The sequence below is a fragment of the Euprymna scolopes genome, chromosome 32, assembly GCF_053919585.1.
Source record: "Euprymna scolopes isolate OS-2025 chromosome 32, ASM5391958v1, whole genome shotgun sequence".
Taxonomy (NCBI): domain Eukaryota; kingdom Metazoa; phylum Mollusca; class Cephalopoda; order Sepiida; family Sepiolidae; genus Euprymna; species Euprymna scolopes.
Window position 1 is genome coordinate 94,655,066 of NC_136513.1, and position 16,522 is coordinate 94,671,587.

The following is a 16,522-nucleotide window of genomic DNA, read 5'->3' on the forward strand; positions in this document are numbered from 1 at the left end:
CTAGTGAAGATTATTCTAAAAACAGGGGAGATAATGCAGTTTGTCATTTTGGCAAATTTTAAAATCGAGTACTTCTTCTCTTATCAATGGTGGATGGAAAAATATGATAAAACTGATTTTTTTTGTTTGATTAAAAAAATTGTAGGCAAACTTTTCAATCATTTTTTTTCTGATTTTTAGCGAGGATATTTATTTTTGGATGATACGTAAGTATATCAAAGAGTTTTACTTGAATGGGATTTTCACCTGTGATTAATACTATAGAAACGCTCATTTGCCTGTTCGAAACAAAAACATTTTTGTGATAACTTAATTCAAAATGTCCGTTTTAAATAAAAAAAAAAAAAATATCAAGTATTGATTTGTTATGATTGCCCCCTATTTTTATCTTTTGCAGCTGGCAGTTTCCGATATGACAGTTGAGGAGTTGACAGATTTGGCTCAGACAACAAATAACAAAACGGCTCGTAAATGGTTGCTTATCCGCCATTGTGCCATTGGTGTAAGTGTTTCACATGCATTTTACAAAAAAAAATTGTGGATAAAATTTTATGTATATATTCATGTATTCATTCCAGACTAGTTCAATTGGATATATATAGTTAGTGAGTTAGAAGAAGAAAATAAATTCAATTCTATAAAAATACGCTTATTGGGATAATATAAAGCTCAACAAATTTCGTTGGAGCTTATCTCGGAAAACAATAAGAATGGAAAATGAAGTCAAAAAAACTATATATTGGTGAATATAGAATGGTTCATTTATTTATTAAGGGTATACAAATGCTTTTTGTACACCCTTATTAAATAAATGAACCATTCTATATTCACCACTATATAGTTTTTGTGACTTCATTTTCCATTCTTATTGTTTTCCTATATATATATATATATATATTGAAGATATATATTTGGATTTTACCGTCACTGGATTATTTATCTTCCACCAGACTATCCATTCATGTGTAATCACCTTTTTCTTCACCATATTCCCTCTGCTTCACTTTTTTTGTTATCAAGTAAGATCTTTGACTTGTTGTTTCATCAAATACTTTTGCATGCAAAATCCGATCCCGCATTTTGCTAATTCCTACCCTCTGATGAGAAGGAAAGTATTTGTTCGAAACTCCGCGGATTAAGGACTATCCACTTATCTAGTGTTTCCTTTTCAGATTAAATATGTTTTTAATTCATTTCAAAGTGTTTTTTAACATGTTTTATTAACTGTTTGCTCGTATGTATATATATATATATATATATATATATATATATGATGATGATGATGATTGCAACGTCTTATCAGACGAGTGCCACTCCCTCAGACATTTAAAATCCATGAGCCCAAATGCCTGAGGGAGTATCTATACAAATATGATGTTACAGAGTCTTAGCTTTGTACGACAGCTAAGTCTCTCTCTCGGTTCAAAATGTTCAGATCCAGCAACAAGCAAGAGCAAGATAGCCAGCAACAAATTAAACTGCAGACCAGCTTAATGCGGGTAATGGTCTTCCGCTTTATGGTTTTTTAAATCAGAGATTTGCTTCTCCTAGAAAAGTTGCCTTCACCACGGCTTACGGGAGCCCTCTCCACCCCAATACACACACACACACACAAATATACACAGTGCTAGTTGGCCGTTGACCCAGAAAAAGAGTTCATTCACCCTTTGGCGGCTAGTCTCCCTGAAGGATTAAAAACAAAACCTTCCAAAGGGTGATATACATATATATATATATATATACACATACATACACTACTAACCATAAGTTTAGAACCATTTGTATTTGTTCTCTAAGAGAAAGAAATAATAAATTGTATTTCTTAAAAGAACAAATATAAATATATTTCATTGTTACTCATAATTGCACAATAATTAAAACCAAAATTGACGGTAAATACAAGGTGGAACGATAAAGTCGTATGACAGTTGGTTGAGGAATGTCCCGGGAATGCAACTAGCTCCCTGGGTGTTAGACATGATATCAAACGATAGCCACATGGAAACATCAACGCAACGCGTTGATATGTCGTCAGGTATAACCCGCTGGCATGGGTCGCTTCTCTGGTCTTCAATGTGTCGTCACAGGCAGTATTTCCATCGTCAGCGGGAACCGCATACTGAAATTTAACGTTTGTATAGAAACAGCAAACAAGTGCGTTTTTTATAAAAAAAAAATATAATTGATTTAACAACGAGGAAGCATATTCAGTCGACCCATTGCGTGCGCACCAAACTACTATATCCCGCATATATGGGGGGTGCAAGCTTCAACTGTTTAAAACGATACAATCATATTTAATTATTTTTTTTCATGAAGAGAGAGAAAGGGAATGAAAGAGAGAAATAGAAATATGTTTCATCGCCCATATTTTTGTTTTTCAAATTATGATGTCAACATAGCTTAACTTTCATTGTGTGCGGGATTCATAAACACCTGTCAATCTTTGTATGCTGACATTTTCAATGTTTAAAAAATGTGTCCTCACTAAAATGTGTGTGTTTGCTTCCACACAAGTGCAGACCAAGTTAGGCACAAGGTTTATTAATAGGGATCACTGCACTCTTCAACATATCCAGGTACACTTTGGTGTGGTATTGATTTTCAAGCTGACTTCAAAGATGTGAGGTGGCATGATGTGGTCCTCACTTGAAACCACACCAAAGACCATAACCATGGCCTGAAACTTCGTTTTCATAACCCCGGGCACATCCCTGTTGTCCATGGCAATCCAGCAATGCATGTTGAGGGTGCTGGCAATGGTCCTGTTGTCATCACTTGAATCGGTAGAGAGCATAAGTTGTACAGTGGTGCCGCTCTGATCTCACTCGTTGAACATTGTCACTTTCAGATATGATAGAAGGCTCCTATCGCTCTTGGGATTTGTACACAACTGGCCAACTAGTAGATGGTTTGCAATAAAATAAAAAAAAACTGGTTTTCATCAAATGGAAATGGAATCATGTCGTCTTTTCTAGGGTGATTATTTTATTGTTCCACACTGTAGTAATTTCAAATTTAATTAAAGTTAATTTATATTTTTTCATTAAACAAACCATCACAAGCCTTTATTGCTGTAGAGCAAATACTTGGCATTCTTTTTTTTTTTTTTTTTTTTTTTACACAGTGATCACCACTTATCAAGGCCCGGAAGCTACTCAGGGATAAGGGTTATTGCAAGTACATTACGTTAGTGTGGAGATTTGATGAAGTGTTTACTTAAGGGGGCGGTTCATTAGGAATTTGTTAACGTTGGACTTGAAGACATCCAAGTTGTAGTCCGGTGGGAAGCAGGCAGGCGGAACAGAGTTCCACAGGCGTGCAGTTCTAAGAAAGAAGCTTTGTTCATGGAATCCGCGTTTTGATTTAGGCACAGATATAGAGTGGGGGAAATTTTTCACAGTGGATTCAGCTAGACGGGGTTTACAAAAATAAATTATACTGTAATTATAATATCTGAATAAATCTGACAAAAACTTCAGCACAATAAGATTAGTCAAATAGCAAACCGAGTAAATGTTTACTTTAAAGTTAAAAAGAATAGTTTTTTTTTGACATGATATTTGCATAAGGACAACAGAAAATACAAACTTGGTGGATTTGATTTGGCTAAAAATGAAATTTTATAAACTTTGTGAAAAAAAATTTGGGTGGTCCCAAACTTATTGTCAGTAATATATATATATATATAAATATATATATATATATATATATATATATATATATATATAATTTTGCAATGCTTAAAGCAAACTAAATCACTCTCATAAAAAGAACAAAACTATGAGCAAAGTTTCTTTTCTAGAACTATACATTTGTGGAACACAATTCCAGGGGTCTGCTTCCTTGCTGACTATATAAATTCCAGTTGAATTAGCTTCTTAAATAAACAAATTCTACCCAATCTCCATGGCAAATCGTATTGGTATCATTTCACCAGCCATTTTATATTCAATAACCTTCTCCTCAAGTAGCCTTTAGGCCTTGATAAGTGATAACTCTATTGTAAAAAAAAAAAAAAGAAATTAATGTTTTTAGCCAATTTTTCGGTAATTGTCATCTGAAGGGTCGAGCTCCAAAACAATACTGATCTTGTGAAAATCCGTCGCCTCTGTCGAAAGTTTTAGGCAGACATGCAAACATACATACATAGATTTATATATTTGTAGCTCAAATTTTCGATCCAAACCGATTTAAAAGCTTGCCCTATCTCTGAATACCCTTTATGTAAAATTTCAAATGTTTAGACCAGAAATTGTCTGAGTAATTTGGTAGAGAATGCAGAGGTCAATTTTTTTAAAACTTTGACCCCTATTATGACCCCTTAACATTTATTGTTTTGGGCTCAAAGTTATTAAGTTAGTTCCATGTCCAAGGAACTTACATCTAAAATTTTAAGTGTTTAGACCCAAAATTGTCGGAGGAGTTTGGTAGAGTTCTCAAAGGTCAAATCGTTGAACTTTGACCTCTTATCAGCCAAATTTCTGGCCGAAAACGGATTAAAGATTTTCCCAAATCTCAATACCCTGTATATCAAATTTTGAGTCTGTAGACTGAAATTTGAGTTATGGCGTAGGGAAATGTACACACACACACACACACACACACACACACACACTTTCACTTTTATAGATATATAGATATGTGTTGCTGTTCCAGAATTCCTCCTATATAATGTAATGAAAAATCTGTATGATGTAAGTACCTGTGATGGAAAGAAAATATTATACACCAAAAATCATGTGAAATAAATAATTTTACTTTTTTTCTACAAAGGAGTCACAACTTATCAAGGCCTGAAGGCCACTCGAGGATAAGGGTTAATGTGTGTACAATAAGTTTACAGTCAATAGGACAATATTGTAGTTATCATTAGTAGTGGAAATTTGGTAAATTGGATTACTTAAGGGGATGGCTCAACAAGAATTTGTTTACATTGGACTTGAAGATGACCATATTGTAGTCAGCTGGAAAGCGGGCAAACAGAACAGAGTTCCATAGGCATGCAGTTCTAAGCTTTGTTCATGGAATCTATGTTTAGGTTTAAGCACAGATAAAGAGTGAGGGAAATATTTTTGTTTTAATTTTATGATTTATTTGCAAATTTGATTTTATGATTTGTTTGCAAATTTAATTTCATGATTTGTTTGCAAATTTAATTTTATGATTTGTTTGCAAATTTAATTTTATGATTTGTTTGCAAATTTAATTTTATGATTTGTTTGCATATAAAAAAAAGTAAATATTAAATTTAAAAAAAAAAATTTTAAATCAAGAATGATGTTTGTTGAAATAAAGGAAATCTTTTTTTTTTTTCGTTATACAGAATGTTAAGGAAGCTGAAAATTTGAAAGCCTCTTTGGATGCGGAAGGTTTTCTTTTTCCACCAATCATTTTGCGGCAATTAATGTTTATGAATGCGTTACACAAAAAGGACGAGACTGTGGCCATGGAATACCTCCATCTTCTGTAAGTCATTCTGGCTATTTTTCTACCATTTCAATGTTCTTATAGTCTTTACATTTTTCATTTCTTTCAAATTTTTTAAATTAAAAAAAAAATTGTTTTTAAACAAAAATTTGGTTTATACTCATAATGCTTTGTTCACAAATAACACTGATGCGCAAACACTGTTACACAAGCTAGAAAAGTCCACAAATGACATTGGTTTCCACATTAATGTGAAGAAGACAAAGTTTATGACTTTCAATGTGGAAGGAAAGATCAGGGCTCTAGTTGGAACAACACTGACAGAAATTGCTGAGTTCATGTATCTGGGCAGCAATATAGTTTTCACAGAAAGAGATATCAAAATTTGCATCTCAAAAGCAATAGTTGAATTGGATTGGCTGCATTCAATATGGATTTCAAGGCTAACTGACAAACTGAAGAGACAGTTCTTCAGGGGAGTGGTAGAGTCTGCTTTTGTTTATGATGCTACAGCCTGGTCACTCACCAAAAGATCAGAAAGAAAACTAGATGGCACATACACTCGTATGCTACGAACAGTATTAAATATATCTTTGCAAAATCATCCCACGAAACAGCGACTTTATGGCAACCTACCTGTCATATCTAATACCATCAGGGAGAGACGCCTACGGTTTGCCGGTCACTGTCTGAGGAGCAAGTATAAATTAGTGAGTGATGTATTGTTATGGACTCTATGACACGGATGCGCAAGCAAAGGACGATTTAGATCCACGTACATCCAGCAAATAGCACACAACGCCAACTGTGAACCTGAAGATCTGAGGCAGCTGATGGAAGACAGGAAACTCTGGAGAGGAAGAGTCACATTGATCCGAGCAAGGAGCTCGTCCTGATGATGATGATGATGATGATGATGACTTCCCCCAATGTTTTGACTAATATAAGTTCATTTTTTCCAACTTAAAAAAGCACATACTCAAACTTGGGAATTTTTATGTCGAACTATGTGTACAAGTTGTCGGGTTTGAAAAAATGCACGTGATTATCATTATATTCGGTTTTATGTCTGTTTTATATTCTGGCATGTGTTGGACAGCTTTTAGGAATTTTACATGCTGGCATGATAATAAAAAAACAACGATGGAATTTGTTGAATTCAGGAATGATGGGGAAAAAAAACAAAGGAATTTAGATGATATATTTTGAGAATTATTGATTGATTTTTTTTTTAACAAACTTAACATTATGATAGACATTTAAATGAGCTCCAATCTATGGTTTCCCCTGTAAAACATTCTCACATAAAAATGCAGCATTATATTTTCTTTGGAAAGCATTTCCTTAGTTAAAGCAAGATTCTTATAGGCAGAATGTCTTGATGCCAATCCAATAACGTGATGGAGACCAGTTTTAGCAACATACCACCTGCCTTAACTCCCACTTGCATGTGTGTCTAATCTCCTGAAGTGGAAGAAAATTTCTTCTTTTCCCTTTTTTCTTTTCTTTTCTCTTTCTTTTTCTTTTTCCAACATTCTCAACACAAAAATTCAAAATGTAACATATTTTCTTGGGAAAGCATTTCCTTAGTTAAGAATCACTGGACACCTTGCACATGAGATCAAGTAAGTGCTCGGCTTTCATGGATGCTTTTTTCTTTTTCTCTCAAACTGAAAAACTTGCTACCATTTCATATCCAAGAACAGATGTTGCAAAGGTTAATGGTTACTGTTGAGCATTGTTCATTCATTTTCGTATGAATCGGATGATTATTTTTGGTATTCATTTCCCTGATATCTTTCTAGTTAGAATTCTTTCTAAAATGATATTGGGTATTTCTGGGTGGAACGAACAGGATTTGAACTTTGCACCCTAGGTTGTCAGTCTGTGTCGTTAACCACTTAGCCACTGTCACTTCCTGAGGTTAGTGACTTGGATTGTATGCTGGGTATGTCATGGTCAAATGTACATGTTACATGTGAAAACACTTTATTGCAAAGGATGTAACACAATGTTTTTTTCATTTGAAAACTTGAATCATTTGTCCCACATCATCTTCATCATCATTTTTTCTTACTTCTTCGTCAGCATCATCTTCATTATTTTCTTCATTGTAACGGCCATTTTACATGTTGCTCTATGTGTGTGATACTTTTTCTTTTCTTTTTTTCTTTTCTTTTTTTTCTTTTCTTTATTCTTATTTCCTTTCTTTTTTTTCTTTTTTTCTTTATTTTCTTCCTAATGTCCATTTTACATGTTGCTATATGTGTGTGATACCCTTTAGCAACTGATTTCCAAACTAATCCATCTCTGGCCAGGTCTTTATCTAAACTACATAACCAGAAATGCAACATATTTTCTTTGGAAGGCATTCTCTTAGTTAAGGTAAGATTTCTATAGGCTGGATTCCCTTCCTGACACTAACTCAGTGAAGTGATGGGAACCGATGCTTTCATCGACATGCCACCTGCCCTAAAGAACACAAAAAATACTCTTTTTATTTATGTTTGTTTTGTAGTGTAAAAAAATTTAAGATGAATTGAATTTAGAATAAATTTAGAAATGATAAAAAAAAATAATGGAATGCTTTTAGGAATTTTACATGTTGGCATGAAAATAAAAAAAAACGATGGAATTAGTTTAATGATGGTAAAAAAACATTTAGATGTTTTGGAAACTATTGATTAACTCAATTAATTTGGAAACCATAAACTTTGGGAGATTTTCAGTTGCATATTCTGATTCCTTGTACAAAAATACACTTATATGGTAAATTTCATTTCTTAGTCTTGTGTTTTAACAAAGATATGACATTTTTACTGAAAAAGTAGTGTAAAAAATGTGACGGAACGCATATGGTCTTAAAGAGGGAAAAATATCCAAACATGTGAGGCACAAAAATAGCCATAACTTCCTTAATTTTGATCAGATTTTAAAAATTTAAAAAGATTCTTTCTTAGCTCATCAAGCTCTTTCTATGCATACCAATATTGAAATATTTCAAGCTATTTCAATTTTTTCATGTGTATTGCTACTTTGTGACAAGGGTTGACCTTTGTCACCAACTTTCACAATGTTGTCCCACTGTCCACCTAACACACTCATTAATCTTGAATGGCTTTTTTGCCTTGATAAGTGACAACCTGTTAGTATGTAAAAAGAAAAATGATGTATTACTAATATATTACTAGTTTTGCTGCTTCGGTTGTCTCCCCTGTGGACTTGCCAGGCCACTAATATAATATTAGTGGCCTAGCAAGGCCACAAGTGTTTGCATGGGTTCAAAACCCCTGTATATGAAGTTTCATGTCAGTAGACTAAAAACTCTAGCAAGAGTTTGGTAGGCAAAATTTTTAAACAAATATATATACGCATACATAAATATATATAGAAACAGGTTTGTGTTTACTATAACCTTTTTACGCAAATATAAATCATGTAGAATTTCTGCATGAATATAATTACACTCAGTAGTTAACTAAAGATAATCACACCATAAGAAAATCGAAAAACTAATAGGCAATTAAGTAAAATGAATGTTTAAAAGAATATGCAAATTAGCTAGATCTTTTGCAGATGAATGCAATTCCATGAACCATATATAAGAAAGTTGTATTTTCTTTTTAAAATAAATAGAAAAAAGGGTTTTTAATATAAATATCAGTACACAAAAAAAGATTTATAGGAGTATAGATATATGGATATATCTATACTCATAGCCAAATTAAATATTGAAATTCTCATATCTTTGGTTTTATGGGACGAAATTACTTGAAAATTTGCAGGCATTTTAAAGATTATAATACTATTCTATGGTTAAAATTTATGACAATTTATAAAAAAAGAACCTATCTTTTCAAACCTATAAAATATGCCCAAATTTACCTACATTTGTATATATATATAGTGTCCTGGCAGGCTAGCTTCAGCTTTGTTGCTTTGGGATGAATTTTGCTTAAGGTTTTTCTTTGCTTGGTTGTTTCCCTGTGGCCTTGCCAGGCCACTAATATAGCAATTAAGCTACACAGAATATTCCGCGTTTTATCCACGCTAGGATTTGTCAGGCTTATGCGAAGAGTTGTGGTTGTTTCGTGTTTTTATATATGCACATTCTATTGAGTTTTTAGTTAGCCAATCAGCTTTCTAGTTTTACCTATGTATTGAGCACTGTTGAAATAAATACCTGAAGTTTACGCATAAAATAATACTTTTGTATATTAATTTACGTGATTAAATGAAGTAGTGATATATATATATATATATATATATATATATATATATATATATATTGTATTCTATATAAATATAACAGGTGTGTGACTTTACCTGATAAACACTTAATTTCAGGGTTATGTGACCAGTAGTTTAACAGGATTTACTAATCATACAAGTTTTATAACAAGTAAAATCTTTCAATTCTAGCTGGTTGTGCCTAAGTCATTTTTTATTCTTATTAACTTTTGAAATCAGTACTGTATATTAGGTACAATATAATATTCAAAAGAGAATTGGCTTTGTAATAATAAATACAAAATCTGCATGAATTAAAATATATTTAAGCATAGTTTACGATTCATTGCGATGCTCAAAAAAGACATTGATAATAATAAAAAAAATAAAAACAAACTCTGTTCTTTCTTACAATTTATTTTGATTTTTCTTTTTTTAGTCAAAATCAATATCCGGAGTATGCAGACTACACGAAAGCTCTCTTAAATTTGGCCACTTTATTAGTTAACAATGGAAAACCAACAGGTAAGATATTTTTCTATTTCATTTAGAACCGCTTCAAATTTGATTGTTGCTGTTATGCATTTAGTCATGAAAAATGAAGAGTTCAACTTGAATGTATTAGCTATGAAAAATATTCAAATTGAATGTATTAGTTATGAAAAATGTTCAAATTGACTGTATTAGTTATGGAAAATGTTCAAATTGAATGTATTAGTTATGAAAAATGTTCAAATTGAATGTATTAGTTATGAAAAATGTTCCAATTGAATGTATTAGTTATGAAAAATGTTCCAATTGAATGTATTAGTTATGGAAAATGTTCCAATTGAATGTATTAGTTATGAAAAATGTTCCAATTGAATGTATTAGTTATGAAAAATGTTCAAATTGAATGTATTAGTTATGAAAAATGTTCCAATTGAATGTATTAGTTATGAAAAATGTTCAAATTGACTGTATTAGTCATGAAAAATGTTCAAATTGACTGTATTAGTCATGAAAAATGTTCAAATTTACTGTATTAGTCATGAAAAATGTTCAAATTGACTATATTAGTCATGAAAAATGTTCAAATTGAATGTATTAGTTATGAAAGATGTTGAAATTGAATTGAGTCATGAAAAATGAAGAGTTCAAATAGAATTTAAACAATATCCTATTTTCTGTCTCATGTGCCAATGTTAATGTGTGTTGTTTCCATGTCCTTTAAGTCTGAGGATGATTTGTAACATCTTTCTTTTATTATTATTATTGTTATTATTATGATTATTATTATTATTATGATTATTATTATTATTATTTTTATTGTAAAGCTGAGTTAATTAGTGTTTGTTTTCCTAAAGCTTTTTTTGTTTACTAAATATTTTAATCATACAAAAGGACATGCTAAAATATTGATTAGTTCCGGGATTTTTTTAATAACATTTTCACCCCAAACAAGACACATTGCCACTTTTAAGTAGGGGGCTACTATCAGGGACATAAGCTACAGTCTTGCGGTTCTGGGGAAGAAACTACTAGTTGAAAAAAAAAAAAAGAACTTTCATTTTAATTGTTCTATATTTCTGAATTTTTGAGGTGAGGAATAATTGTTTGTTATTTGGATTAATCATCTTGAGTGTTTTTTTTTGTTTTTTGTTTTTTTTACAACGTTTTGGCCAATGTAACCTCTGACCTCTTCAAGTCATAATTTTTGACAATGGTAAAGGGGTGTAACTCTACACTTCCAAGGTTTCGTATTTAGGTTCTAGTTGAAAATAAAAATAAAATCTATAAAAGAGAGTGGGGGGGGGAGGTGAGAGAAGAATACAAAGGGAGTTGAGAGAGGACAGAGGAGGAGGTGAAAGAAAGACAGAGGATTGGGTTGAGAGAAAAAGATAGCGGATGGGAAGAAGACAAGGGGGGATAATTGCTAATTAAAATAATTAAGTCGCCGTATTTGATATTGATAAAGAGTAGGCACGGGCAAAAAAATGAGGAAAAAAAAAAAAAACAAGTGTTGATTTTTCATTGATTTTTTTTTTTTTTAAACAAATTAAAATCTATCAAAATCCATTATTCTTTGAGCATATTTTTTTTCCAAGAAAGAGATAAAAGCCTGAATTTTATGTGAAAAACAGAATAATATAAAACTTTTTCTACTATTTTTAATAGAATTTTAAATTTTCCAAAACACAATTCACCACCATTTTTGTCTCGATGGGTGACATTTTTAAATAATTTTTTAAAAATGTTTTTGAATCCTTTTTTTTTTTTTTTAGGATCATTTTGCTATAAGAATATGAGAAAATATAACATAAGTACCTGAATTTAAAATAATTTCATCTTTTATCTCTTGCTCTATAGATTTTGCGTGGCGAAATTAAAAAATCTAAACCTTAATGATAGCTTGGAAGAAAGTAAGGTAGCCTAAAAATAATAAAATAGACAAACAGTGAATATGAAGGAAGTGTGACATATTCATTTTTTGTAAGGGAGTCGAGTGAGTTTCGATTGTAGTTAGTGTGAACCATCTCCCTTCTTTAAAGATGATTAAAAAAATATTGATCAGGATTGAATATTAAGATTCTAAGATTGATCAGAAATACATTTTTTTTTTCTAAGATCACAGACCAACGTTTGCTTTATATGACTGCCAGAACAGATTAAATTACATATCACTTTCCCACTTTTTCACCTCTACTCCCTTCCTCCTCCCCCCCTTTCACTCTCACTTTCTTTTCTCTCCTTTTTTCACCCTTCCTACTTCTATCCACTCCCCCTCTTTCACCCCTTGCTCTTTTTATCCCCTTCCCTCTCTTTCATCTCTCCCTTTTACCTTCACTCCGTTCCCTCTCTTTCACCTACTTCCTTCCCCTCTTTTATTCCTCCTCGCACCCTCTCTCAGACCCATTCCCTTATTCCTCTCTCTTTTTACCCCTCTTTCACCCACATACATTTTCCTCCTTCTTTTGAATCACCTTCCCCCCCTCTCTAATAGTTTAAAAAAAAAATGCTATTAAATACAAAGGTTGGTGGGAGATGTTATCATTTTTCCTTTTTTTTTTTTTATATAAAAATATCTCAAAAGTTGATAAGTTCCATTTTCTGTGTTTCAGATGCGATGAAAATCTTGAAGAATTATGCTGATACTTACGGAGATCAAATGAAAGAGCAGAAATTCAACACGACTTACATTTTGGAGAATGATTGCTTGGCGTTGATTAAATCTGTTGTGAAGACAGCCGAACCCGAAACTGCAAAACAGTTTCTGCAGATGTTGTTTGATCTTGGTTACATCAAACCAGCCACGTTCGAACTGATAGAATCTGTCATGAAGGGATTCATCGAGAGGTCAGTCACTATAGTAATAAGGGTAACGTCTCGATTCAAATAGGAATTGCGAAAGTAAAAAGAAATTGTGGAGAAAGTATATTTGGATGGTGAAGATGTTGAGGTTGTCAAGAAGTTTTGGTTAACATGTTGATAGTATTGGAGTACAGGGTGGAGCAGGTGATAGTGTGATTGCAAAAGTTGGGAGTGGATGGTTTAACTTTTGTCATTATGTTACGTATATTTGTCCAGTCTAAATGTTAACATGTACTTATGTCACACACTAACAGCAAAGTAAAAATCACAACACAGTTGATCTACAAAAATATATTACAAAATCCATCAATATTTAACAAGAGGAAGGGAAATTATTTACAGTGATTGCAGCGAGACAAGTTTTGTCATTCAAATAGACATTGACCATTTCCTCCAAATTACATAACACATGATTATTTTAATATCAATGTTACATAATTGCTGTGGCTGGTCGTTCAAAATGCCTTTGTCCAGTCTACATAATGTTTGCATGTACTTTTGTCGCTGGCACAAAGTATATACACACACTGACAGCGAAGTAAATCACAACGCAGTTGATCTACAAAAATATATTATTGTTTTTATTTAACTCTGAAAATCAGCTTTACTGTGATAAATTGTTATTCTTGCTTTGATGTTTACTGAAACGCGGGCGGGAGTTGGTTGATGGTAAAGAAATGGTGACACATGCTGCAGTCTTCTCTTTCTGACTGGCTTTTCGTGTCTCTTTTATTTATAATCACATTCTTTCCACACATGTAAATGGATCGAAATGTTAAGAATTTGGTATTTCCACCTATTATCTAATGGAATTCATAATTCAACCCAGAAATAATTGAGCAGATATTGTTCAATAGTTGAAACAATAGACAATGGATATTTCCTTTGTCTATTGTTTCAACCGTTGACAGTTATTTCAAATATTTCTGGGTTGAATTATTCATAAAAGCAAAAATGTGTGTTTGTGCATTTTTTGTGTATGTCCGCCAAAGGCTTTTTTAGGGGGTCACTCGGTCGGGTCACTCCTTCTTAAAACTTATATACTTTCTAAATCATAATATATACGAGGTACGAACAGAGGTTGTGTCTATTGTGCATGTACTTTTGTCGCTGGCACAAAGTATATACACACACTGACAGCGAAGTAAATCTCATCACAGTTGATCTACAAAAGTCGTGTTCCACAACCTTGCAGTCCTTGGAAAGAAGCTTCTGGAATGGGAAGCTGCATTACAGTGAGGCATTAAAACAGTGAAGACCACTAGATCAACGATTCAAACGAGCTGGAGCAAAGGAAGCAGGGAATAGATCATACAATTCTAAGTAACAAATGACATAATAGTGTTTACTAGCAGGACCCATGGAAATTCCTCAAAAATGAGAAATATATTTAATCAACAAATGTTTTGATAAGCTGATATTTTTCTGGGTAGTGGAAAAAAATTTTTTTGGGGGACAGAAAAACCAATAACATGCAGCAAATATGAGTTAATTAACATTTCTAAGAAAATAGTGTTCATTGTATTTTAAATATAGAACTGACGTAAATGAGATTAATTAATAAGTACTAATACTCAGAAAGTAATATTGTGTTACATCGTTCAATACAAATAATAAAATTACATTGTAAGAGACAATCTTTAAGTTACTCCTTTAGTCCAACACCTTTTGGCAGACAATGTTTTTCTTTTCTTTTTTTTCCCCCTGTTTTTTTTAATGTTCCCTTTTTTTACGTTCCATTTTGTTGACTTCTTTCTTCGATGAAGAATCACTGGATACCAAAATTACTACAAGTTCTTTTCTCACACCATTACAAGCATGATCACATATTGTTATAATATTTGAAAATGAGGCTACATCAAAGGGAGGTCACTCTCATATTCTTGTCAAGGGTTTCCAGATTGGCCTTTTTAAAACTAAATTTCTTGAATTTGGCCCTTTTCTTTCTTTTTTTTTTTATTAAGCACTTTGGCCTTCAAAAAATGTATTTGGCCTTTTTCAAAATGTAACGTATAGACTAACTAAAGAAGGAACATGCGGAGTATTACATAGATAAAAAAAGACTGGGACCAGCAACATCACATCTGAAATGACCCTATAACCCTGAAAGGTTTTTGAACTAGGAATTGTAGTCAATAATTGAGACATTATTGTGAAAATATCTGAAAATGTTGGATTTTGATTAATGAAACGATAAATCTATTGAATGTTTGCCTCGGACATGGAAGTGACATGATTATTTATTTATTTTTTAAGGAACGAACTCACTCATTGCATCAAATTGTTGGAGTGGATGATAACTGAATACAAACGAGCTCCGTGCATCGACGCGTTGTTGCAAATGTTTATTAAAGCTGAAGATCCTGAGAAATTGCAGAAAGGTATTTATAATTTAACTTCCTTACCTGGTGTTGGCCGGGAGTATTTTTATTTTCTTCTTAATTATTTTTTTTTAATTAATTTTTTTTTTTTTAAATCTCATGAATATATATAAAATATATATAAAAAATTTTTTTAACTCTTGAATTTATTAATAAATAGTTTTCCAGTCTCTATGTTGTGCAATTTAAAAAAGAAATGTATAGAAAACATTTTGTGTCCTCAGATTGGAATTGAACTTAGAATTGAATCTTATTAATTTGCCACCAGATTAAAAATTCTGATAATAGAAATATTATGTGAGTCAAATAACCTGCAATTGAGGAAAGCATAGCCAGTCCTCCTTCTCTCTCTCTCATTATCCATCTAGCTGCTCCCTCTCCTTTTCTGGTTTTCTCTCCTCTTTCTACTTCTCCCTCCTATTATTCTTCTCTCTACCCCTCTGTCTTATGATTCTTTCTCTCTACCTCTCCCTTTTACTATTTTCTCTCTCTACCCCTCCCTCTTTCTATTCTTCTCTCTCTACCCCTCCCTCTTTCTATTCTTCTCTCTCTACTTCTCCCTCTTTCTATTCTTCTCTCTCTACTTCTCCCTCTTTCTATTCTTCTCTCTCTATCCCTCCCTTTTTCTATTCTTCTCTCTCTACTTCTCCCTCTTTCTATTCTTCTCTCTCTACTTCTCCCTCTTTCTATTCTTCTCTCTCTACTTCTCCCTCTTTCTATTCTTCTCTCTCTACTTCTCCCTCTTTCTATTCTTCTCTCTCTACCCCTCCCTCTTTCTATTCTTCTCTCTCTACTTCTCCCTCTTTCTATTCTTCTCTCTCTACTTCTCCCTCTTTCTATTCTTCTCTCTCTATCCCTCCCTTTTTCTATTCTTCTCTCTCTACCTCTCCTCTAGTCATGAGTTCCTAGTTTTTGTGCTTTGATGCATTTTTTAGTGGTTTCAGTAAATTCTCTCTTAGCTGTCACTATTTCTTAACGTTACTTCTAGCTTCTATATACTTATGTCTGTTAAATCTGTGGCATGCATGCTGCCTTTGAGCAATGGCAGTTTCGTAAGTAGAAGTAAATCATTGGGGAGAGTGGGGCTTGCTATAAAATTTCCGCATGGAAACATGTGCTTCAATTGCCGT

At 32.6% G+C, this 16,522-nt stretch overlaps 1 protein-coding gene across 1 annotated transcript in view; it reads left to right on the forward strand.

The window, feature by feature from the left end:
• The window catches only part of LOC145256507 (leucine-rich PPR motif-containing protein, mitochondrial-like), a 139,121-nt gene that overhangs the window by 81,027 nt on the left and 41,572 nt on the right, over positions 1 to 16,522 (forward strand). Inside the window, exons 20-24 of the mRNA XM_080115478.1 lie at positions 398 to 502; positions 5,327 to 5,469; positions 10,100 to 10,185; positions 12,762 to 12,996; positions 15,268 to 15,392. Coding sequence (XP_079971604.1) covers positions 398 to 502; positions 5,327 to 5,469; positions 10,100 to 10,185; positions 12,762 to 12,996; positions 15,268 to 15,392 — 694 coding nt within the window. The remainder of the gene's footprint in view (positions 1 to 397; positions 503 to 5,326; positions 5,470 to 10,099; positions 10,186 to 12,761; positions 12,997 to 15,267; positions 15,393 to 16,522) is intronic.